Source organism: Salvelinus namaycush, chromosome 2, assembly GCF_016432855.1.
Source record: "Salvelinus namaycush isolate Seneca chromosome 2, SaNama_1.0, whole genome shotgun sequence".
Taxonomy (NCBI): Eukaryota; Metazoa; Chordata; class Actinopteri; order Salmoniformes; family Salmonidae; genus Salvelinus; species Salvelinus namaycush.
The window spans coordinates 29213400-29238929 of NC_052308.1; the positions used below are offsets into that span (position 1 = coordinate 29213400).

Below are 25530 nucleotides of genomic sequence, written 5' to 3' on the forward strand. Positions count from 1 at the left end.
AATTATTGCAAATTATTGATTATTATTAGGTATTATTGATTACTGTATCTTTTGTGATTAATTAACAAAAGACAATGGTGTATTCAAATGGTATACAGTAACTGTCTTTTCAGTGTGTTGATTAGCTGTGGAGCAACAGGTTGGAGAATATAATAAACCTGATTATATTTAACAGTCCTGCTCCTCAGAGTTCTCTACCTCAGATACAAGATTGATTTCATTTAAAGGTCAGCACACAATGTACCGATAGAAAAGATATTGTGTAAGTCATGCCACATATTTTTTACTCTATGCTCCTTGGGTTGCTTTCCTTCTGCAGCTGAACAAGGACAGACTGACAAAAGCTGTCCTGATATGGCTTTGTCTGAGAGGCTTGATATGACGCTGCTTTACGTCTGCTCTCTCTGGTGTCACATTGTGAGGGAATTTAGAGTCGTTTTGAGTTGTCCAGAACAGTACTGGACACTTTGAGGTATCATCAGCCCTGTGAAACCATAGATGGTTAACGCAAGAGTACAAAATTAAAAAATGTCTTTCTGGCTTCTGACTAATTTATAGATTGTTTTAACAAATAAATGTATGACATCTTTATATTTTGTACTTTATGTTTGAATGTGTGCAGGTCTACTGTTAACCTCATCTCTATTTCCATTAGCTTGTTAGGAATCATAGATCTATGTGACGAAATGCTGGATGAAAGACAAGATGAAGATGACTGTAATTTTAGAGGATTTAACAGACAAGTGAGAGTGGTGTGATACTTAGAAGAGCTCGCAACAATCTGCCCCTCCAAGGCCAGGAAGCTTATTAAATACCATCCTATCTCTGTTTGTTCTCCAAGTTCCTGGGCACTGGTCTAAACAATGATCAAGGTTGCTGTTGAGACTACTTGGGTCAGTGTGAATTGTATATTAGCCATCTCTGTCATTTGGTGGTCACCTGCAGTACCGGGATTTACTTTATGGCAACTCCTAACCTCAGAGAGGTCACTAAGGGGCTGAGTTCAGACTTAAAGTGGGCCCTGGAATGTAGTTCTTAACAAGCTGCTGGGTGGAGGGATACTTGGATCTCTCTGTTCCACCCACTCGCTCATCTTTTTCTATAATGTATATGGTTGGTGCCCCTCATTGTTTTGATATACCATTGAAAGAGGGGGAGATATGCAGTTAAAATACTCTAACCCCGGGGCTACATTTCAACTTCAAAGCCAGTAATCTGACCTTCAGGTAAAAGAAAACAGAAAAACAGTCACAAAGGGCACGATGGATACGTTCACATTTCACTCATTATATTTTGAGAGTGATGGATAGACAGTGTGGAGGACAGGGTTTACCAGCTTAGGACAAATAGATACTGTTGAAATAATCAGCAGTAACACAATTTACAGTGTAGGAAAGAATATATTATTCTTTAGTTGCAATTAACACTAGAGTGAACGCATCAAATAAAGAGTAGAGTGAACTTCAACAGATAAATCTGATTCTGTTGAAGAAGTGTAATACTATGCATGAGATGCCCTGTAGTTTTTTTACCACTGTCTTGCTGCTGTGTGAACATACTACATTTATGTTGAAAGGCCTTGCATCACACCTCATCCTCAGCAAAGGGCCTCAGTCAACCCACCCCCAGCTTCTCCAGGCTCTGCCATTCCCATGGCAACATATAACCACTGACATTTCTCAGTAGTGGGGGTGGTGGGAGGAGCTTCTCCTGTTGGAATCGTTCACAAGACCTGATATTTTCACAACCACCAATGGCTAGAGTTCTACATGAAAGCACATTCAGGTTTTGTTGGTTACAATTGTCATTAGTTGTATGCACTGTACGCACAGTAGTAAGCATAATGGATGTTCATAAAATAGTAAACGAGTCCAGCTACCCACATGAATTTTTTTTACAGTTTACTACAGAATTCTATAGTAAACTGTAGTATACTATACTACTTACTATAGAATATTGTAGAACAGTTGAAGTCGGAAGTTTACAAACACTTAGGTTGGAGTCATTAAAACTTGTTTTTCAACCACTCCACAAACTTCTTGTTAACAAACTATAGTTTTGGCAAGTCGGTTAGGATATCTACTTTGTGCATGACACAAGTAATTTTTCCAACAATTGTTTACAGAGATTATTTCACTTATAATTCACTGTATCACAATTCCAGTTGGTCAGAAGTTTACATACACTAAGTTGACTGTGCCTTTAAACAGCTTGGAAAATTCCAGAAAATGATGTCATGGCTTTAGAAGCTTCTGATAGGCTAATTGACACCATTTGAGTCAATTGGAGGTGTACCTGTGGATGTATTACAAGGCCTACCTTCAAACTCAGTACCTCTTTGCTTGACATCATGGGAAAATCAAAAGAAATCAGCCAAGACCTCAGAAAAAAAATTGTAGACCTCCACAAGTCTGGTTCATCCTTTAGAACAATTTCCAAATGCCTGAAGGTACCACGTTCATCTGTACAAACAATAGTAAGTATAAACACCATGGGACCGCGCAGCCGTCATACCACTCAGGAATGAGACACGTTCTGTCTCCTAGAGATGAACGTACTTTGGTGCGAAAAGTGAAAATCAATCCCAAAACAACAGCAAAGGACCTTGTGAAGATGCTGGAGGAAACAGGTACAAAAGCATCTATATCCACAGTAAAACGAGTTCTATATTGACATAACCTGAAAGGCCGTTCAGGAAGGAAGAAGCCACTGCTCCAAAACCGCCATAAAAAAGCCAGACTACGGTTTGCAACTGCACATGGGGACAAAGATCGTACTTTTTGGAGAAATGTCCTCTGGTTTGATGAAACAATAATAAAACTGTTTGGCCATAATGACCATCGTTATGTTTGGAGGAAAAAGGGGGACGCTTGCAAGCCGAAGAACGCCATCCCAACCATGAAGCACGGGGGTGGCAGCATCATGTTGTGGGGGTGCTTTGCTGCAGGAAGGACTGGTGCACTTCACAAAATAGATGGCATCATGAGGAAGTAAAATTATGTGGATATATTGAAGCAACATCTCAAGACATCAGTCAGGAAGTTAAAGCTTGGTCACAAATGAGTCTTCCAAATGGATAATGACCCCAAACATACTTCCAAAGGTGTGGCAAAATGGCTTAAGGACAACAAAGTCAAGGTATTGGAGTGGTCATCACAAAGCCCTAACCTCAATCCTATAGAAAATGTGTGGGCAGAACTGAAAAAGCGTGTGCGAGCAAGGAGGCCTACAAACCTGACTCAGTTACACCAGCTCTGTCAGGAGGAATGTGCCAAAATTCACCCAACTTATTGTGGGAAGCTTGTGGAAGGCTACCCGAAACGTTTGACCCACGTTAAACAATGTAAAGGTAATGCTACCAAATACTAATTGAGGATATGTAAACTTCTATGTGATATGTAATCATTGATATGTAATCATTCTCTTTACTATTATTCTGACATTTCACATTCTTAAAATAAAGTGGTGATCCTAACTGACCTAAAACAGGGGATTTTTACTAGGATTAAATGTCAGGAATTGTGAAAAACAGAGTTTAAATGTATTTGGCTAAGGTGTATGTAAACTTCCGACTTCAACTGTATACTGTAGAATACTATAGTAAATACTACAGCATTATCCGCACAAAAAACACTGTAGTAAATACTACAGTAATATATACAAAAACACTACAGTCCACAAAAACACCACACTTTTTAAACTATAATAAAAACTACAGTATTTAATTTTCATATGCCCTGCCCATTCTCCTCCCCCATATCATAGTTTGTTCCACCCATAAGTGAGAAACCTACATGCCAAGTATACACCATTTATTGTGTTCCCTACAGGTTATAGAAAAGAGTAGATCTGAACTATCCATTCAGACCCCAGTCCTACCTACCTACCTACAGGTTATGGAAAATGTGCTCTTTTAGTATTTCTACAGAAGTTTTCCTGAAGGAGAAAGTCTCCACTTCTATGTCAAGGATTAGAAAACAAAAACACTATAGTAAATACTACAGTATACTACAGTCCTCAAAAAACACTACAGTAAATACTACAGTAAACTACAGTCCTCAAAAAACACTACAGTAAATACTACAGTATAGTACAGTCTGCAAAAACACTACACTAATTACTACAGTATATACTACAGTTATTTTACTACAGTATTTATACTATAGTTAACTGTAAATACTACAGTATATACTACAGAGGGGTTGGGTGCTATGTGTTAGTTTTAAGCCATTTTTTAGGGACCCCTGAAAACTCCTAATTCTCCTAGACCCCCTGGTTGAGAATCACTATACTAAATTACTGATAGATATGAACTTCATTTCCCATCAGCCCGGCAATTATTTTCCTCAATTTCCGCGTCACGTGGCTCTGAAAGTAAACATATTTTGCTCTTCTGCGTTATTGTAGGACCAGACAATTTAGAACAGTTAACAGACAATAGTATTTAGAAGTGTGTGAGTATTTTGAGTCACTGTATAGGGTGTTTAGATTGTAGCTATTTATCTAGCTCAATCTTTACACAGCCAACGCAACGCGGAAAGAACATACAGGTAGTAACGTTATAAAGTTAAGTTTCTAGCTTGCCAATTAAGTTAATGTGGTAACTAATGTTAACTACTTAATTTCTTCGTATGAATTTTGAATTTCTTGCTCTTCTATCAAAAGTATTCGGCTCCCTCCATGTGCATAGAAAAAGCTAACAAATATTTGTATGGTTAACGTGCTAGTTTCCCGGCCAACGCCTTTCTCCCTTCCTTTTTTCTCATGCTCGTCGTCGCACACATTTCGTTTGAAAATGTGTCGTAGTTGACAGAGTTCTGCGTCAAGCGCTTGACAGACACAGCAATACAATTTTGTAGAATTAGGGATGACATTCTTTCTTTTTACTGAACACCTTCGTTTTTTCCATTTGGACAGCTTGTCAAAAGCCAGGTAGATTATAAGCGAGACATTTTCATAGGGTTTACCTGCTGGGATCAAAATGGGTTGCACACTAAGTGCCGAAGATAAAGCTGCCATGGAGAGGAGTAAAAATATTGATCGGAATCTGAGAGAAGCTGGCGAAAAGGCATCATGTGAAGTCAAACTGTTGCTTCTAGGTGAGTGTTAATATGTGACTGACATTCGCAGCTAGTATATACATTATATGAGATCTGGAGAGAGTGTCTGTCTAACTGATCGAATTACTGTTATGTATGGCTCATGACTAGCTCTTAAACTCTTCTGTATTTAGGGTTTGAGGTTACATTCGGCCACATTTGGCTCCATGTGAACTACAATTCCGACGCTGTGTTTTAACATGTTGAAAAGTCAATCATCGCTTTCAAACCGGTTTTCGAGACCTATGCTTTGCCCCTTATCGTTCATATCAGCGAGAAATACTCTTTAAAATATATATATATATATATACGCAGTTTTGCACAGATCCACAAGCTGTGTGCCGCCAGTTGATGAACTACACTTCCTCCCCAGTTATGCTTGCGCACATTTGTTTGAGCTAATTATCGCAGGTGGCCACCTATGGCTTTCATAAACAAGAGATGTAACATGGAGATATGGCCGTGTGGGAACACAATGTTTTAAACTTTTTTTTGTTTTTTGAAAATGATTTCTCGCTAATTTTAAAAATATGCTCCTTGTGTTTCCAAAAACATACCGCAAGTGATAATGTTTAGAGCAAGCGTCTGGGCTCTTAACAAAACACCCCCAGTCAGAAGATACTATGGTCAATAGGCGCTAAAACAGTTAGTCATGAGCCTACCCGTTCATAGATGCTATCTGGCAATGGTTATGGTGGAACGTACTTTACTCAAATGAAAGCTGTCATTACAATTCAGTCTTCCACAGACTGCATTAAAAAAACACTTTAGCGTTCATGCTCATGATGTAGCCTGATGTTTTCCCCTAGATTCTCAGGGCATGTGCAAAGGCCCCAAAACAGTAGGGGGTTGTAGAACTGTCACAGATGGAATCAGCTGGTTCTGAGCTCTGACTGTGCATGTTTGTTGTTGTATCTCTACACATTTAGTAGAGTTAAGGATTTGAAACTTCTCCTGATCTTATGTCTCCTTTCTTTGCCTCTAAACATTCCACTTCAAGGTGCTGGGGAGTCTGGGAAAAGCACAATTGTAAAGCAGATGAAGTGAGTACATGTTTCAACTGTTTTGTGCACACCCAAAAGAAAATAACAAACTAGCATTCTGTTTAAACCTATTGACCGATTAGGAACCCATGTGAAGTGCTGTATCAGCTATGAGCCGTTGAGATATGATGTTATCTATGTCACGAGGCCTAGCTTAGATGTTGACCGCAAGCACCAGTAAGATGCGCATGTTAACCTTCTCTTCCTGCCCCCAGAATTATCCATGAGGATGGGTACACACAGGAGGAGTGCAGCCAGTACAGAGTGGTGGTTTACAGCAACACCATCCAGTCCATCATTGCCATCATCAGAGCTATGGGCAGGCTGGGCATAGACTTTGGGGACACAGCACGATCAGTGAGTCAGCTTGAAGATTTTTTTACATTCCAGTGCTCTTAATTAGTTTAATAGATTATGTTAGATTCATTTACTATTGTTTCCTTGTAAAATGCCACAGTAAGTGTTGTTTCTATTTATGTTGTTATGACTACAAGGAAGTACATACTTCACAAGAACAGTGTACAGAATGATCTACTGGCTGCCGTGACATTTTGTTCCAAATCAAATTGTATTCATCACATGCTTCGTAAAAAAACAGGTGTGGACTAACATTGAAATGCTTACTTACGGGCCCTTCCCAACAATGCAGAGAGAAATAATAGAAAAGTAAAACACGTAATAATACATACACAATGAGTAATGATAACTTGGCTATATACAATGAGTACCAGTACCGAGTCGATATGCAGGGGTACGAGGTAATCGAAGTAGATATGTGTGTATGTATGTGTGTATATATATATATATATATAGATAGATAGATAGATAGATAGATAGATAGATAGATAGATGGTAAACAGTAGCAGCAGTGTATGTGATGAGTCCAAAAAGTTAGTGCAAAAAAGGCTCAATGCCGATTAGTCTGGGTAGCTATTTGGTTAACTATTTAGCAGTCTTATGGCTTTGGGGTAGAAGCTTTTCAGGATCCTGTTTGTTCTAAACTTGGGGCATCGGTACCGCTTACCATGCGGTAGCAGAGGACAACAGTCGAGGAACAACATGGATGGTCAGCATGTGAAGTAAATCACTTAAACTGATTCTGCACCGAACATGTTGATTTGGGAGTAGGTTTGGGCAGTATACAGTATCCCGGTCTATTTTGAAATACCATCAGTATGATTCTTTAAAAAAATTTTTTTATATACATTTGAATATTAGTACTTTGTTAAATAAATACCTTCTGTCAACTTGTGCACTAGGTAATGAATAAAGCAGACCGTGTTAATCATTTTGCCTGTTAGATTATTTTTCATTATTATGCTTACTGGTACTAGTTTCACAAAACATCTGTTTGAGCCAGTCACATGTTTGTTTACAAAGAAGCACAACGAGCAAAATGGGTGCTTCGCAAGGGTACTGTGACTCTGGTAGCGCAACTTAAGTGAGGTGATCAAGTTACACTTGTATGAAATTCACTACTGTTGTTTCCCAGCTATATATCGTATAACTATTAAGTTAACTATCAAATTGTGCCAAATAATTTGTCCCCAGTTGGGTTTTGCTAATGTTAGCTAAGTGGCTAATGTTAGCTTGCAAGCTCAAGCTTCTTGGTAGCTGCAGCAGAGACAATCCCCTGCTGGATTAAGATCCCTGCTGTTTAATATTTATTTTGTGCATGCTGCAAACTACGTTTTGAGATGCTTTGAGATACTGGGTTTTCTTGATAGTAAATGTTTCCATGAGCTTGTTGGCATTTACCTAGCATCCACTATGGGGATTCCTTAGTACTTCTTAGCATTCTGGTAAATTATGATTTTTGTGGGGGGGAATGGCGCCCCCTGTGTGCACTACCAGTAATACCATATATCCCGGGACAGCACAGGCACGGTATGGAAATCTGGATTCCGCCCAACCCTATTTGGGATTGACATTTTTCTGTTGTCATACTGTTTCCACGATAGACAAGCGTTGTTGTTTCCTGTTGGTAACTGTGGTTTTCTTTGTTTTGCTGTGTCTCCAGGATGATGCCCGCCAGCTTTTTGCCTTGGCCAGCTCTGCAGAGGAAGGGGTCATGACCCCTGAACTGGCTGGGGTCATCAAGAGGTTATGGCAGGACGGAGGGGTCCAGATCTGCTTTGGCAGGTCTAGAGAGTACCAGCTAAACGACTCCGCCTCATAGTAAGAGCATTACAAATCTCTGCTCTAACACTACTTGAATCAAATATTATAACGACTAGAGAACCATTATGACTGATAGGAGGAATATTGGTTATCCTCAAACATGAGAAGCGAGACTGTAATCCAAATGACTGTAATTCATCCAAGGTTGGGGAAAGCCTGATGATCTGAAAATAATATTTGAGTTCCAGAAAATCATTGGAAATAGGGAGAAGTGTAACGAACGTGTACCTAAGGTCTTATGTGACATGTTAATCAGGAGGCTGCGGCCTGGACTCATTTCGTATACATTGAAATGTTTTTCTGTTTTCCACTGCCTCTGTTGGGAGCTTGCTTTTCAAAAAATTTACTGTACTATCAACAGGCTGTAGATTGAGTATTTATTAGGATCCCCATTAGCTGCTGACAAGGCAGCAGCTAATCTTCCTGGGGTCCAAACAGGAATAAAACAATACATCATAGTTAAACAATAGTCTACATCATAAATAAAATAGTACATCAAACTAGACATTGCATTATACATACAGTATGTACATTGCTCCATTACTTCAAATTTACATTTATAAAATGTACAATACAACAATACACTATTACAATGTGTGTGAAGAGTATGGCTGGCACAATGACCGTGTTATGGATGAAGACCGTCATGAAAAAATAAACGCCAGAACTGTTTAACACTAGAATCGCTGGTGTTAGAATCGAGGCTAACGAGCAGTCATTACAGTGTAATAAATACATTTAATATACAGTGCATTCAGAAAGTACCCCTTGACTTTTTCCACATTTTGTTACGTTTCGGCCTTATTCTAAGAAAGCCGTTCGGCATTTACTTGGTGTCCACGTCAAACCAAAAGTTAATTCCAAACTTGTCGGGTTTACTCGCAATGTACTGCGTAAAGCAGCAACAAGCTTTTGTTGTGAACAATTGTTCATCAACAGGCATCTTCTCTCCTGGTTTGCAATGCTGTTCTGTACAAACGTCAGATACCATGGCAAATTTGTCTGTTTTCAGATTTCTCGTTTCTGTGTCATCAAAACGGAGGTAACGCATGATCTCTCTGAAGCGATCATGTTACATGATTTGCTGATGTTTTTTGCTTGAGCTGTAGGGCCTGCTCTCTGAGTACATTTTGTGCTGATAATCGGCCCGTAGCTTGTTCTTCCAATGTTGGTTGAATGGGTGGAGGAGGAGGGCAATGGGGGGGGGAAACTATAAAACAAATGACATGCCCTCCTAAAACTTGTTATAGCTCCAGTTCTGTATGTGATTATTATGATTCTAACAACGGCAGTGTGTTTTATTTAGGAAAAGTCAAGGACGGAGGCTTGACTGAGTAATTTAATTAATTGGACGGAGGCTTGACTGTAATACATTTAATTAATTAATAAGCAGTCAAAATGACTGCTTTAGCAGTTCTAGTGTTAAGTTTAATTTAAAAAAAAAAGCTGACTGAAAAGAGGATGGCCGGGCATTCGTGTGGTTGAGTCCGTTTCTGCGGTAACGTGGACTTTAACAACGTGACTAAACTTTGTTGCTCCTTGCTGAAACAAGCAAGATGTTGTAGAACACTAAGGCAACCTGCCTAAATTGTAGAACACTAAGGCAACCCGTAGCACTCATGTCCGTAGCCGTGAAGTACTTTGAAAGGCTGGTTATGGCTCACATTAACACCATTATCCCAGAAACCCTAGACCCACTCACTCCAATTTGCATACCGCTCAAACAGATCCACAGATGATGCAATCTCTATTGCACTCCACACTGCCCTTTCCCACCTGGACAAAAGGAACACCTACGTGAGAATACTATTCATTGACTACAGCTCAGCGTTCAACACCATAGTGCCCTCAAAGCTCATCACTAAGCTAAGGACCCTGGGACTAAACACCTCCCTCTGCAACTGGATCCTGCACTTCCTGACAGACCGCACCCAGGTGGTGAGGGTAGTTAACAACACATCCTTGATTCAAGTTCCTTGGTGTCCACATCACCAACAAGCTATCTTGATCCAAACACATCAAGTAAGTTGTGAAGAGGGCACAACAAAGCCTATTCCCCCTGAGGAAACTAAAAAGATTTGGCATGGGTCCTCAGATCCTCAAAAACTTCTACAGCTGCAACATCGAGAGCATCCTGACTGGTTGCATCACTGCTTGGTAAGGCAACTGCTCGGCCTCCGACCAGAGGGTAGTGCGTAAGGCCAGTTCCTCAAAAACTTCTACAGCTGCAACATCGAGAGCATCCTGACTGGTTGCATCACTGCTTGGTAAGGCAACTGCTCGGCCTCCGACCAGAGGGTAGTGCGTAAGGCCAGTACATCACTGGGGCTAAGCTGCCTGCCATCCAGAACCTCTACACCAGACAGTGTCAGAGGAAAGCCCTAAAAATTGTCAAAGACCCCAGCCACCCCAGTCAAAGACTGTTCTCTCTACTACCGCATGGCAAGCCATACCGGAGCGCCAAGTCTAGGACCAAAAGACTTCTCAACAGCTTTTACCTCCAAGTCATAAGACTCCTGAACAGCTAATAAGATGGCTACCCGGACTATTTACATTGTGTCCCCCCCCCCAAACCCTCTTTTACGCTGCTGCTACTCTCTGTTTATCATATATGCATAGTCACTTTATCCATACATTCATATACGTACTACCTCAATTAGCCCGACTAACCAGTGCCCCCGCACATTGGCTACCCAGACTATATGCATTGTGTCCTGCCACCCACCACCCGCCAACCCCTCTTTTACACTACTGCTACTCTCTGCTCAATTAGCCCGACTAACCGGTGCCTGTATATAGCCTCGCTACTGTTATTTTTCACTCTTTTTACTGTTTAATTTTTTTTTTTTTTCTTTACTTATCTATTGTTCACCTAATACCTATTTTTTACTTAAAAATGTCATTGTTGGTTAGTAAGCATTTCACTGTAAGGTCTACACCTGTTGTATTTTGCGCACGTGACAAATACACTTTGATTTGTAGCAAATGAGCGCACACAAAAGGCTGCAAGCAAGATGCAGCATCAGCACACATAGAAATAGAATGATGGCAGCACATGCATATTTTTTTATATATGTTTTATATACAGTACCTGTCAAAGTTTGGACATCTACTCATTCAAGGGTTTTTCTTTATTTTTACTATTTTCTACATTGTAGAATAATAGTGAAGACATCACAACCGTGAACGAACACATATGGAATCATGTAGTAAGCAAAGAAAAGTGTTAAACAAATCAAAATACATTTTATTTTTGAGATTCTTCTAAGTAGCCACCCTTTGCCTTGATGACAGCTTTACACACTCTTGGCATTCTCTCAACCAGCTTTTTTGGAACCAAAAATCTAAAATTTGGACTCCTCAGACCAAAGGACCGATTTCCACCGGTCTAATGTCCGTTGTTCATGTTTCTTGGCCCAAGCAAGTCTCTTCTTCTTATTGGTGTCGTTTAGTAGTGGTTTCTTTGCAGCAATTTGACCATGAAGGCCTGACTCACGCAGTCTTGAGCTGTTCTTGCCATAATATGGACTTGGGCTATTACCACCCCTACCTTGTCACAACTGATTGGCTCAAACGCATTAAGAAGGAAAGATATTCTACAAATTAACTTTTAACAAGGCACACCTGTTAATTGAAATGCATTCCAGGTGACTACCTCATAAAGCTGGTTGAGAGAATGCCAAGATTGTGCAAAGCTATCAAGGCAAAGGGTGGCATCTCAAATATATTTTGATTTGTGTAACACTTTTTTGGGGTTACTACATGATTCCATATGTGTTATTTTAAAGTGTTGATGTCTTCGCTATTCTATAATGTAGAACATTTGTAAAAATAAAGAAAAACAAATGAGTAGGTGTGTCTAAGCTGTTGATTGGTACTGTGTGTAATATATATAGATATATTATTTAACACATATTTTATTGCACAGGGGACACCTGTCTGAATTGTGCCTGTCTCAGTGGACTAATCCATTGAGGAGGCTGCTGGAATGCCATGGTCCAAGAAGGGAGAGTGGCTAAGATGCACAAGGCACGTCTCTCTCCATAATGCTCTCTGTCCCGCCATTTCGTGTGCATTTGTTGTTTTGTAACTTCATTGTGTGAATTGTTTGCCCTTTGATTGTTACTGTCTATCAATTCCTCATTACATATATCACCAGTAGTAGCCTACATTTACCGTTAATTCCGATCATTTCTAATCTACAATGTTTGTTTGGTTATGGTCATTTTTGTTTAATGCATTCAATATTATTAGTTGTTTACCATTCATTGTCGGAGTGCACACGATTGCAGCGCTCACGCGTGTGAAAGTTTGTTTATTTCATTCTATTTACGAGTTTTGACAATTTATACATTTTTTGGTCATTTAGCAGACTTTAAAAAAAGTCAGTTGTGAATGACTATTTCCTCAAATATTTCCAGCTCTCTCCCCTTCGATAACCACTCGGCATGAAAGGGAAAGGTTTAATGATCTGATCCAGTGGAAATGTAATAAATACTTGATTACTTCTTATCCCTTGCACAAATAGCCTACAGCTTTGTCTGTCCTGAACTCACTAGCACCTGAATTTTGTACATTTTCACCCCAAATTCTCATTATCGAAATGCCTCTCGGGGTCATTTGAATAGGTTTTTCTAAAGTAAAATGTAACTAATTTCTATAAAATGGAAAATATGTTGTCCATAAATCAAAACATTTATACTAATTGAAGTTTACATTAAACTATAATATTTATTACGTTAAGAGTGTTAACTTTTTCAAGTTGCTGTAAAAACTCCAATCATTTTTTAAAATCGTTTTATTCACCCATGATGCATCATCTAGAGGAGCAGTCCTTAGACGAACAGAAGTTCATTTAATTTCTTCACTTATATGCCTTCAGAATGAGAATCTTATTCTCAAACACCCCCTTTATGACACTTGACATACTGAAATGACAAAGGCTCAAATTGGGAAAACTTACCATACCAACATAGAGCCATGAATGGGGCTTCAGCAATGTGGTCCAAACATTTTTTTGCTCATTGTAGTGGCCGTCTCTTATTACTTGCAGATTGAGCTACTGGCCTCTAATTACTGAAACACACATTTCTCATTACCGCATAATTTTTAGGTCTGTTTCGGGAATTAAATCTTTCATTTCAGCAAATTATAATAAGCTAATTCTAACATATAGTCAATGGGTTTGCTGTGCTGGTAACTTTATTTACTAGGACCACTCCTTATACCTATTGTATAGCATTTTTGTTAAACATCAGTTATTTGATTAAATAGGGGTTGTCAAGAAATATGGGTGTATAAACACCATTTAATTAACTTAAAGCCACAATCTGGAGTTTGATTCCGCATAGCGCAACCCGCCGTCCAGGCTGTATCACATCCGGCCATGATTGAGAATCCCATAGGGCGGCGCACAATTGGCCCAGCGTCGTCCGGGGTAGGTCGTCATTGTAAATAAGAATTTGTTCTTAACTGATCTGCCGAGTTAAATAAAAAAATAAATGTACTTAAAGGAGGACATCCCCCATTTTGACATGTTCCTTTGTTATGACAAGCCTAAGTAAGTTCAGGAGTAAAAATTTGCATAACAAGTCACATAAGTTGCATGGACTCTGTGCGCAATAGTGTTCAACATGACTATCTCATCTCTGTACCCAACATATACAATTATCTGACATATACAATTATCTCTAAGGTCCCTCAGTTGAGGAGTGAATTTCAAGTAAAGATTCAACCAAAATGACCAGGGAGGTTTTCCAATGCCTCGCAAAGAAGGGCACCTATTGGTAGATGGGTAAAAATAATAAAGCAGACATTGAATATTCCTTTGAGCATGGTGAAGTTATTAATTACACTTTGGATGGTGTATCAATACATCCAGTCACTACAAAAATACAGGCATCCGGAGAGGAAGGAAACCACTCCGGGATTTCACCGTGAGACCAATTGTGACTTTAAAACAGTTAGAGTTTAATGGCAGTGATTGGAGAACTGAGAATAGATCAACAACATTGTAGTTACTCCACAATACTAACCTAATTGGCAGAGTGAAAATAATTTAAGCCTGTACATAATAAAACATATTCCAAAACATGCATCCTGTTTGCAACAAGGCACTAAAGTAATACTGCAAAAATGTGGCAAAGCAATTCACTTTTTGTCTTGAATGCAAAGTGTTATGTTTTGGGCAAATCCAATACAACACCTTACTGTGTACCACTTTCCATATTTCCAAGCATAGTGGTGGTTGCATCATGTTATGGGTATGCTTGTAATTGTAAAGGACAGGGAAGTTTTTCAGGATAAAAAAATAAATTGAATGGGGCTAAGCACAGACAAAATCATAGAGAAAAACATTTCCACCAGAAACTGGGAGATTAATTCACCTTTCAGCAGGACAATAGTCTAAAACACAAGGCCATATCTACACTGAAGTTGCTTACCAAGAAGACCGTGAATGTTCCTGAGTGGCAGAGTTACAATTTTGACTTAAATCTTCTTGAAATCTATGGCAAGACCTGAAAATGGTTGTCTAGCAATGATGAACAACCAATTTGACAGAGCTTGAATAATTTTGAAAAGAATAATGGGCAAATGTTGCGCAATCCAGGTGTGGAAAGCTCCTCGAGACTTACCCAGAAAGAATCACAGCTGTAATTGCTGCCAACGGTGATTCTAACAAGTATTGACTCAGGGGGTTGAATACTTATCTAATCAAGATACAGTTCCTTTCGAAAGTGTTCAGACCCCTTGACTTTTTCCACATTTTGTTACGTTACAGCCTTATTCTAAAATTTGTGATTTAAAAAAAGAATACATTTTAATATCCATCTACACACAATACCCCATAATGCCAAAGCGAAAACAGGTTTTTAGAAATCTTTGCAAATCTATTAAAAATGAACAAATACCTTATTTACTTAAGTATTCAGACCCTTTGCTGTGAGATTCGACATTGCGCTCAGATGCATCCTGTTTCCATTGATAATCCTTGATGTTTCTACAACTTATATTGATTGGACATGATTTGGAAAGGCACACACCTGTCTATTTTAAGGTCCCACAGTTGACCGTGCATGTCAGAACAAAAACCAAGCCATGAGGTCGAAGGAATTGTCCGTAGAGCTACGAGACAGGATTGTGTCAACAGATCTGGGGAAGCGTACCAAAACATTTCTGCAGGCACCTAAAGGACTCTCAGACCATGAGAAACAAGATTTTCTGGTCTGATGAAACCAAGATTGAACTCTTTGGCCTGAATGCCAAGTGTCACGTCTGGAGGAAACCTGGCACCATCCCTACGGTGAAGCATGGTGGTGGCAACATCATGCTTTGGGGATTCTTTTCAGCAGCAGGGACTGGGATTATAGTCAGGATCGAGGGAAAGATGAATGGAGCAAAGTACAGAGAGATCCTTGACAAAAACCTGTTCCAGAGTGCTTAGGACCTCAGACTGGGGTGAAGGTTTACCTTCCAACAGGACAACGACCCTAAGCACACAGCCAAGACAACGCAGGAGAGGCTTCGGGACGTCTCTGAATGTACTTGAGTGGCCCAGCCAGATCCAGGAAATAAACCCGATCGAACATCTCTGGAGAGCCCTGAAAATAGCTGTGAAGCAACGCTCCCCATCCAACCTGACAGAGCTTCAGAGGATCTGCAGAGAATAACTGGAGATGCTCCCCAAATACAGGTGTGCCAAGCTTGTAGCATCATACTCAAGGCTGTAATTGCTGAGTAAAGGGTCTGAATAGTTATGTAAATGTCATATTTCAGTTTTTATTGAATACATTTCAACATTTTTCTAAAAACCTGTTTTTCTTTGTCATTATGTGGTATTGTGTGTAAATTAAGATTATTTATTTTAAAAAGTAATTTTAGGATAAGGCTGTAATGTAACAAAGTGGAAAAGGTTAAGGGGTCTGAATACTTTTCGAATGCACTGTGTTAGTGTTTTATTCTTCCACTTTGACATGAGAGTATTTGGTGTAAATCGTTAAGAATACAATTAAATTCATTTTCATCTCACTTTGTAACACAACAAAATGTGGAAAAAGACAAGGGGTGTGAATACTTTCTGAAGAAACTGTATTTTAGAAGCTTTAGGCATATCATGTTGTGCCATTTGCCTGTAGAATCCCATTCAATTTAGAAATGCATCTAAAATACCTTAGAACCACACATATCCATGTCCTAATACACCAATATTACCTGTAAATTCCTAAATTACTTTTTTAAAAAGGCACATTTTTATGCTGAAGTGACTTGTGAAAATACATGCACGTAATTACAGTACTTATCCTAAAATAATGGTATTTAGTCAGTTGCATTAAGATCAGTGATTTTAGTTTTATGCAGGTCATTTGGGATTGACAAATGACAGTTTGATGTTTTGGATTACTGAATCTCTAATAGAGCTCAGTACAGTTTTTCAATGCTAAACTAGGAAACACTCATTACCGAAACATGCATTCTCCCGAACCTGCTTTACTGTAATGCACCAATATTAGGAAAAATAAAATGTTTACTTTTAGTCATTTTTGTTTAATCTGATAGTGTGCCTTTTTGTTATATTATCCAAATATGTGTACAGAAAAATAACAGAAAAAAAAACAAAATTCAGAAAAGCTTGTGTTATGAGAAATTACTAAATACATGTTAAGTGTCATGTTTAACTCAGGCCTTTTCATTTAAGTTAGCAATGTTAAAACTTATTAGAAAGGGATTTGTTTTACTTTTTTGAACTTAATGATAATTCTTGCTTAGGTAGTTGTGGAAATTGTGGTAAAATGCATAATATATGTTCAATAAACACAACAATGATTATGAAATAGATAAATACAGATCCTAATCTTAGTGATCCAAGAGGAATTATGGAAAATGTTTATTTTGTCAATTTCTTTTGGGTCAAGTGTCAGTTTTGTGAGAATCGCCCATATGATTACTCTGAGTTGTTTGTTTTGGGAATCATTTTCTTTATTTACTTTGTATTCCTCCATATTGGCTTAATTTGTTCACTTGCATTGTTGTTCACATCCATGGTTGATCCAAAACCAGAACTTCTATTACATGTTAGCTCATCAATTTGAAATGGCATTATCCAACAATTGGTAAGTAGTAGTGTATGTAAGTCATTTATGTTAAGTCAGTTTCCTTCTCTTCCTCCTCAGTTACCTGAATGACCTGGACAGGATATCCCAGCAGAACTACGTGCCCACGCAGCAGGATGTCCTGCGCACCAGAGTCAAGACCACCGGCATTGTGGAGACACACTTCACATTCAAGGACCTCTACTTCAAGTCAGTAAGCTGTTAACACAGCATTCCGTGCGCCGACTTACACTAATAATAACTGAGGACCTTTGTCCCTACAGTTAGTGATTCACTAATGTAGAAAATCGCAAAGCTGTCTGTACAGCACCCTAGTGACCACAATTTACTGTAGAAGTGTTGTCTTTCTCTCTCCCACTCATTCCCTTTTATGTCCTCTATCTTCTCTCAATTCCTCATGTTATTTCTCTCTGTCTGAATCTCCATGGCTGCAGGATGTTTGATGTGGGGGGTCAGAGGTCTGAGAGGAAGAAGTGGATCCACTGCTTCGAGGGAGTCACAGCCATCATCTTCTGTGTTGCGCTCAGTGACTATGACCTGGTGTTGGCTGAGGATGAGGAGATGGTGAGTGGGACAGGGCATAAACTCTAGATCTATAGTCCTGTGGTAATGACATGATACTCTTTATCAAAAGAGATTGCCCACACGCTGACCCTAACACTGCTCATCTCTCCACAGAACCGAATGCACGAGAGCATGAAGCTGTTTGACTCCATCTGCAACAACAAGTGGTTCACAGGCACCTCCGTCATCCTCTTCCTCAACAAGAAGGATCTGTTTGAGGACAAGATCCACAAGAGCCCCCTCACTATCTGCTACCCAGAGTACTCCGGTACATCTTTAACCCTTTACACTCATTGGAATTGGCCTGTATGGATAGGGATACATTTAAATGTTTCTTACAGAAGAAATATGAAAAGCCTATGGACAACCATTTAAACAATTGAAAGGATACAGTTTGTAGATTATGGAAAAAATATTAGACTAAAGGTAGGGACACAACAGTTCACCTGACACAAGACTGAATTCTAACAAGCCGCTGTTGATTTGATGTGCATTATACATTTTCTGTGCTTTTTGCCGTATTTGTGGATAAGAAAAATGAAAATACTCTGGGTACATTCAGTAACATGATAAGAATATTCCTGGAAAATGTGGGGTAGATGCAACACAAAACAAAAATACAATGGTTTGAGTGAGAGGACTAACTGGTGTGTCCAAGTGGCCACACAACTCTCCAGAGTGTGCACAGTTCCTAAGTCATTCGAGTTGTGGCTGAAAGACGACATGAATAACATACAGCTGGTGGGTTATACACTGTATCGGCAGGATAGAACAGCAGCCTCTGGTAAGACAGGTGGTGACGGTCTATGTATATTTTGCTCACCTGAGGTAGAGTATCTCATGATAAGCTGTAGACCACACTATCTACCTAGAGTTTTCATCTATATTCTTCGTAGCTGTCTATTTACCACCACAAACCGATGCTGGCACTAAGATTGCACTCAATGAGCTGTATACGGCCATAAGCTAACAGGAAACGCTCATCCAGAGGCGGCGCTCCTAGTGGCCAGGGACTTTAACGCAGGGATACTTAAATCCGTTTTACCTCATTTCTACCAGCATGTTAAATGTGCAACCAAAGGGGAAAAAACTCTAGACCACCTTTACTGAACACACAGGGATGCTTACAAAGCTCTCCCTCGCCCTCCAATTGGCAAATCTGACCATAATTCTATATTCCAGGTTCTTGCTTACAAGCAAAAGCTGAAGCACCAGTGACTCGGTCAATAAAAAAGTGGTCAGATGAAGCAGATGCTAAGCTACAGGACTATTTTTGCTAGCACAGACTGGAATATGTTCCTGAAATCTTCCGATGGCATTGAGGAGTGCACCACATCATTCACTGGCTTTGTAAATAAGGGCATCGATGAAGTTGTCCCGACAGTGACTGTACGCACATACCCCAACCAGAAGCCATGGATTACAGGCAACATCCGCACTGAGCTAGAGGGTAGAGCTGCCGCTTTCCAGGAGCAGGACTCGAACCAGGAAGCTTATAAGAAATCCCGCTATGCCCTTCGACGAACCATCAAACAGGCAAAGCGTCAATACAGGACTAGGATCGAATCAAACTACACCGGATCCGACGCTCGTCGGGTGTGTCAGGGCTTGCAAACTATTACAGACTACAAAGGGAAGCACAGCCGCGAGCTTCCCAGTGACACGAGCCTACCAGACAAGCTAAATGACTTCTATGCTCGCTTTGAGGCAAGTAACACTGAAACATGCATGAGCGCATCAGCTGTTCTGGAAGACGTGAGTAAGACCTTTAAACACGTCAACATTCACAAGGCCGCAGGGCCAGACAGATTACCAGAACGTGTACTCCGAGCATGCGCTGACCAACTGGCAAGTGCCTTCACTGACATTTTCAACCTCTCCCTGTCTGAGTCTGTAATTCCAACATGTTTCAAGCAGATCACCATAGCCCCTGTGCCCAAGATCACTAATGTAACCTGCCTAAATGACTATCGACCCGTAGCACTCATGTCTGTAGCCATGAGTGCTTTGAAAAGCTGGTCATGGCTCACATCAACACTATCAGCCCAGAAACCCTAGACCCACTCCAATTTGCATAGCGCCCCAACAGATCTACAGGTGATGCAATCTCTATTGCACTCTACACTGCACTTTCCCACCTGGACAAAAGGAACACCTATGTGAGAATGCTGTTCTTTGACTACAGCTCAGCGTTCAACACCATAGTGCCCTCAAAGCTCATCACTAAGCTTAACACCCTGGGACTAAACACTTCCCTCTGCAACTTGATTCTGGACTTCCTGACGGGCTGCCCCCAGGTGGTAAGGGTAGGTAACAACACATCCACCACGCTGATCCTCAACATGGGGGCCCCTCAGGGGTGCGTGCTCAGTCCCCTCCTGTACTCCCTGTTCACTCATAACTGCATGGCCAGGCACAACTCCCAACACCAGCATTACGTTTGCTGATGACACAGCAGTGGTAGGCCTGATCACTGACAACGACGAGACAGCTTATAGAGAGGAGGTCAGAGACCTGGCCAGGACAACAACCTCTCTCTGTTTGATCATGACAAAGGAGATGATTGTGGACTACAGAAAAAGGAGGACCCGAGCATTCCCCCATTCTCATTAACAGGGCTGTAGGGGAGCAGGTTAAGCACTTCTTCAAGTTCCTTGGTGTCCACATCACCAACAAGCTATCTTGGTCCAAGCACACCAAGACAGTTGTGAAGAGGGCACGACAAACCCTATTCCCCCTCAGGAAACTGAAGAAATTTGTCATGGGTCCTCAAAAGGTTCTACAGCTGCTCCATCGAGAGCATCTTGACTGGTTGCATCACTGCCTGGTATGGCAACTGCTCGGCCTCCGACTGCAAGGCACTACAGAGGAGAGTGCGTACGGCCCAGTACATCACTGGGGCCAAGCTTCCTGCCATCTAGGACCTCTGTACCAGGCGGTGTCAGAGGAAGGCCCTAAAAATTGTCAAAGACTCCAGCCACCCTAGTCATAGACTGTTCTCTCTGCTACCACACGGCAAGCGGTACCGGAGCGCCAAGTCTATTTCCAAAATGCTTCTTCCCCCAAGCCATAAGACTCCTGAACAGCTAATCAAATGGCTACCCAGACTATTTGCATTGCCCCCCCCCCCCCCTCTTTTACACTGCTGCAACTCTGTTTATTATCCATGCATAGTCACATCAACTGTATGTACATGTAGGTAGAGTTAGTTGGAAATTTACATACACCTTAGCCAAATACATTTAAACTCAGTTTTTCACAATTCCCTGTCTTAGGTCAGTTAGGATCACCCCTTTATTTTAAGAATGTGAATTGTCAGAATAATAGTAGAGAATTATTTATTTCAGATTTAATTTCTCTCATCACATTCCCAGTGGGTCAGAAGTTTACATACACTCAATTAGTATTTGGCAGCATTGCCTTGGATCAAACGTTTCGGGTAGCCTTCCACAAGCTTCCCACAATAAGTTGGGTGAATTTTGTCCCATTCCTCCTGACAGAGCTGGTGTAACGGAGTCAGGTTTGTAGGCCTCCTTGCTCGCACATGCTTTTTCAGTCCTGCCCACACATTTTCTATAGGATTGAGGTCAGGACTTTGATGGCCACTCCAATACCTTGACTTTGTTGTCCTTAAGCCATTTTGCCACAACTTTGGAAGTATGCTTGGGGTCATTGTTCATTTGGAAGACCCATTTGCGACCAAGCTTTAACTTCCTGACTGATGTCTTGAGATGTTGCTTCAATATATCCACATAATTTTCCTCCCTCATGATGCCATCTATTTTGTGAAGTGCACCAGTCCTTCCTGCAGCAAAGCACCCCCACAACATGATGCTGCCACCCCCGTGGTTGGGATGGTGGCAGCAGTTCTTTGGCTTGCAAGCCTCCCCCTTTTTCCTCCAAACATAACGATGGTCATAATGGGCAAACAGTTCTATTTTTGTATCATCAGACCAGAGGACATTTCTCCAAAAAGTATGATCTTTGTTCCCATGTGCAGTTGCAAACCGTAGTCTGGCTTTTTTATGGCGGTTTTGGAGCAGTGGCTTCTTCCTTGCTGAGCGGCCTTTCAGGTTATGTTGATATAGGACTCGTTTTACTGTGGATATAGATACTTATGTACCTGTTTCCTCCAGCATCTTCACAAGGTCCTTTGCTACTGTTCTGGGATTGATTTGCACTTTTTGCACCAAAGTACATTAACTTCTAGGAAACAGAACGCGTTTCCTTCCTGAGCAGTATGACGGCTGCGTGGTCCCATGGTGTTTGTACAGATGAACGTGGTACCTTCAGGTGTTTGGAAATTGCTCCCAAGGATCAACCAGACTTGTGGAGGTCTACATTTTGTTTTCTGAAGTCTTGGCTGATTTTCTTTTGATTTTCTCATGATGTCAATCAGAGGCACTGAGTTTGAAGGTAGGCCTTGAAATGCATCCACAGGTACACCTCAAATGATGTCAATTACCCTATCAGAATCTTCTAAAGCCATGACATCATTTTCTGAACATTTTCCTAGCTGTTTAAAGGCACAGTCAACTTAGTGTATGTGAACTTCTGACCCACTGGAATTGTGATACATTGAATTATAAGTGAAATAATCTGTCTGTAAACAATTGTTGGAAAAAATGACTTGTGTCAATCACAAAGTAGATGTCCTTACCGACTTGCCAAAACTATAGTTTGTTAACAAGAAGTTTGTGGAGTGGTTGAAAAACGAGTTTTATTGACTCCAACCTTAGTCTATGTAAACTTCCGACTTCAACTGTATTACCCCGACTAACTGGTGCCCCCGCACATTGACTCTGTACCGGTTCCCCCTGTATATAGCCTCGCTATTTTACTGCTGCTCATTAAATATTTTATACTTTTTTTAACTTATCTATTTTTAACTTACCACTTTTCTTAACTACATTGTTTGTTAAAGGCTTGTAAGTAAGCATTTCACTGTAAGGTCTACACCTGTTGTATTCGGTGCATGTGACAAATAACATTTGATTTGATTTTCAAAGCACTTTTATGACTCAAAGAAGAGTCTTCAGCAAAGGTGCTTTTTTAAAGATATCCTAGCTATGCAGTTGAGGAACTAGCGCAAGCACCCTTGTAGTTTTTGTTTGGAACACATCCCCGCATCCCCGCTATCACACAATTACTGTTGTTTATCCAACCCAAAAACGGTCCATTATGAATCACAACGGTGCTCAAGTTCACAACGGCTGTCAGTCAAAACCTATACAGCACTGTGAAGCAAAGAGTCTGAGCTCTGACGTCATGTTTAGCGTGTTACTGTGCAGCCACTGCGTACCAATTTTAAGGTACTTATCAGTACCCAAATATTCCATTTTCAATTTGTGTACGAGTGTAAAGGGCTACTAATACATTCTTTGACATTTTAGAGATATACAGGTGGATATTTAGGAATCAGCATCTATAAAACAGCACAAAGCACAATTTCCTGTGGGATTGTTGGTATAGTACCCGCAGTGCATTTGCACACAGTGGATTCTTGTTTGGGATGTCTGAGTAATGAGTTATACCTCTATTATGAAATATTAGCTTGTGCAATATGGGAGGAGCTTCATGGCACACTTTGCTGAAGCAGGATATTTGAGTTTAGCAAGTTTAGTCTATAGTAGGAAATGACTAGTTTGCTCAAGCAATGTATTAATTAAAAGTCAAACATATATTGCATGTCCTTGTGAGAATAATTCCATAAATGATATTGAAAACATATTCCCCTCTGCTCTAGGTTCAAACGAATTCAAAGAGGCGTCAACCTACATTCAGTGTCAGTTTGAGGACTTGAACAAGCGGAAGGATACAAAGGAGATCTACACCCATTTCACTTGTGCTACTGACACTAAGAACGTGCAGTTTGTCTTTGATTCTGTCACTGACGTCATCATAAAAGCCAACCTGAAGGAGGTTGGCTTGTACTGAGACTCCTGCAACATCATCTGTCTTGTCATCATAGGGGCTGGTGTGTTGGAATCACACATTTACAGGTATAAATCAATCATTGCCTTTTTGACAGTTAGACCATATACAGGATGGGTTTTTAGACCATAAACTGTTGCCATAATGTATGATGAATCCTTGGATATTTCAAAACAAGATTACATAGAGCACTTATGTGGTTTTGGTTTTCTATCTTTTTGCTGTTATGGATTCCTTAGCTATGGACTGATTTTTAAAGTGGAATAGAAGTTGTGAGTGTTGGATTTGCCAAATGTTTTTGACTGTTACTGCCAAATTTCTGTAAAATGTCTTTAAAACATTCTGCACTTTTTAGGCTTTCAGCATTCACTGTAAAGGGTTCAAATGTATTAATTACATTGTAAATGTTGAATAAGGGATCACAACTATTATGCATTTTCTGAGTTTTGATAACTTATCTTTATAACTGTATGTACTGAGGGTACAAAACATTAGGAGCACCTTCCTAATATTGAGTTGCACCCCCTTTTGCCCTCGGAATAGCCTCAATTTGTTGAGGTATGGACTCTACAAGGTGTTCCACATGGATGCTGGCCCATGTTGACTCCAATACTTCCACAATTGTGTCAAGTTGGCTGGATGTCCTTTAAGTGGTGGACCATTCTTGATACACATGGGAAACTGTTGAGTGTGAAAAACCAAGCAGTGTTGCAGTTCTTGGCACACTACTACCATATTCTGTTCAAAGGCACTTAAATATTTTGTCTTGCCCATTCATCCTCTGAATGGCACACATACACAATCCATTTCTCAATTGTCTCAAGGCTTAAAAATCCTTCTTTAACCTGTCTCCCCTTCATCTACACTGAATTGAAGTCGATTTAACAAGTGATCAATAAGCGATCATAGCTTTCACCTGGTCAGTCTATGTCATGGAAAGAGTAGATGTTCCTAGTGTTTTGTACACTTAGTGTAAATGGTCATTGCTCAACCTAAATTGTTGTTGTGGAATTGTGTCCACTAGTGTTAATCAGTATTCTCGTGGGGATTTTAATGTGCTGAATTCTGATTGTTTTAATATATCACCATTCAGATCGTTACATAACACTGAAGTATTATACTAGCTCTTAGCGGACTGTAAGACATCACTTGATGTTTTAAAACCACTTTTAAAGAGAAAGCTTTTTTTAATGGTTGCCTTAACTTGTATTATGTTATTTTGGATATAACTATTTTGTATAAAGATTATTATGGCCTTTTGCTGAAGACAATGGCCTTAATATAAACTAAAAGTATTTGCCTGGAAGCCATTTTAAACGCCCCTCCTTTTGAAAACATGTTGTTTTTTTTACCAGGTGAGTTGACTGAAAATATCTTCTTATTTTATAGCAAAGGCCTGGGGAAAGTTACGGAAGTCCAGAGGACATGAATATTAAAAATAAAATAAAAACTTGTTATGTCGATCACAAAAGTTGTTTTGTTGAGATCACGAGAAACTATATAAATGGGCGTAGACGTAGTGATTGACAGTATGGCTGAGGTGGCAGAGCCCACGGTGGATCAGCGCATACGTTTTTATTGATTGCTACACTAAGGGAT

At 40.1% G+C, this 25530-nt stretch overlaps 1 protein-coding gene across 2 annotated transcripts; it reads left to right on the forward strand.

The window, feature by feature from the left end:
- Positions 1-4396: 4396 nt before the first annotated feature.
- LOC120061057 (guanine nucleotide-binding protein G(i) subunit alpha-like) lies at positions 4397-24498 on the forward strand. Of its 2 annotated transcripts, XM_039010568.1 has the most exons (9): positions 4397-4550; positions 4918-5099; positions 6100-6142; positions 6358-6499; positions 8163-8320; positions 17494-17622; positions 17868-17997; positions 18112-18265; positions 23744-24498. In XM_039010568.1, the coding sequence occupies exons 2-9, from the start codon at positions 4982-4984 to the stop codon at positions 23932-23934; spliced, it is 1065 nt and encodes a 354-aa protein (XP_038866496.1). In that variant the 5' UTR covers positions 4397-4550; positions 4918-4981; the 3' UTR covers positions 23935-24498. The 2 variants fall into 2 exon arrangements, with proteins under 2 accessions (XP_038866496.1, XP_038866505.1); XM_039010577.1 differs by lacking the exon at positions 4397-4550 and having other exon boundaries at positions 4571-5099.
- The last annotated feature ends 1032 nt before the right edge of the window (positions 24499-25530 follow it).

Bases quoted from the DNA above. Each gene is read 5' to 3' on its own strand.
- LOC120061057 (XM_039010568.1), top strand. From the start codon at position 4,982: ATGGGTTGCACACTAAGTGCCGAAGATAAAGCTGCCATGGAGAGGAGT. The intron at 8,321-17,493 runs GTAAGAGCATTA...CTTCCTCCTCAG, and splicing joins CTAAACGACTCCGCCTCATA to TTACCTGAATGACCTGGACA. The intron at 17,623-17,867 runs GTCAGTAAGCTG...CCATGGCTGCAG, and splicing joins TTCAAGGACCTCTACTTCAA to GATGTTTGATGTGGGGGGTC.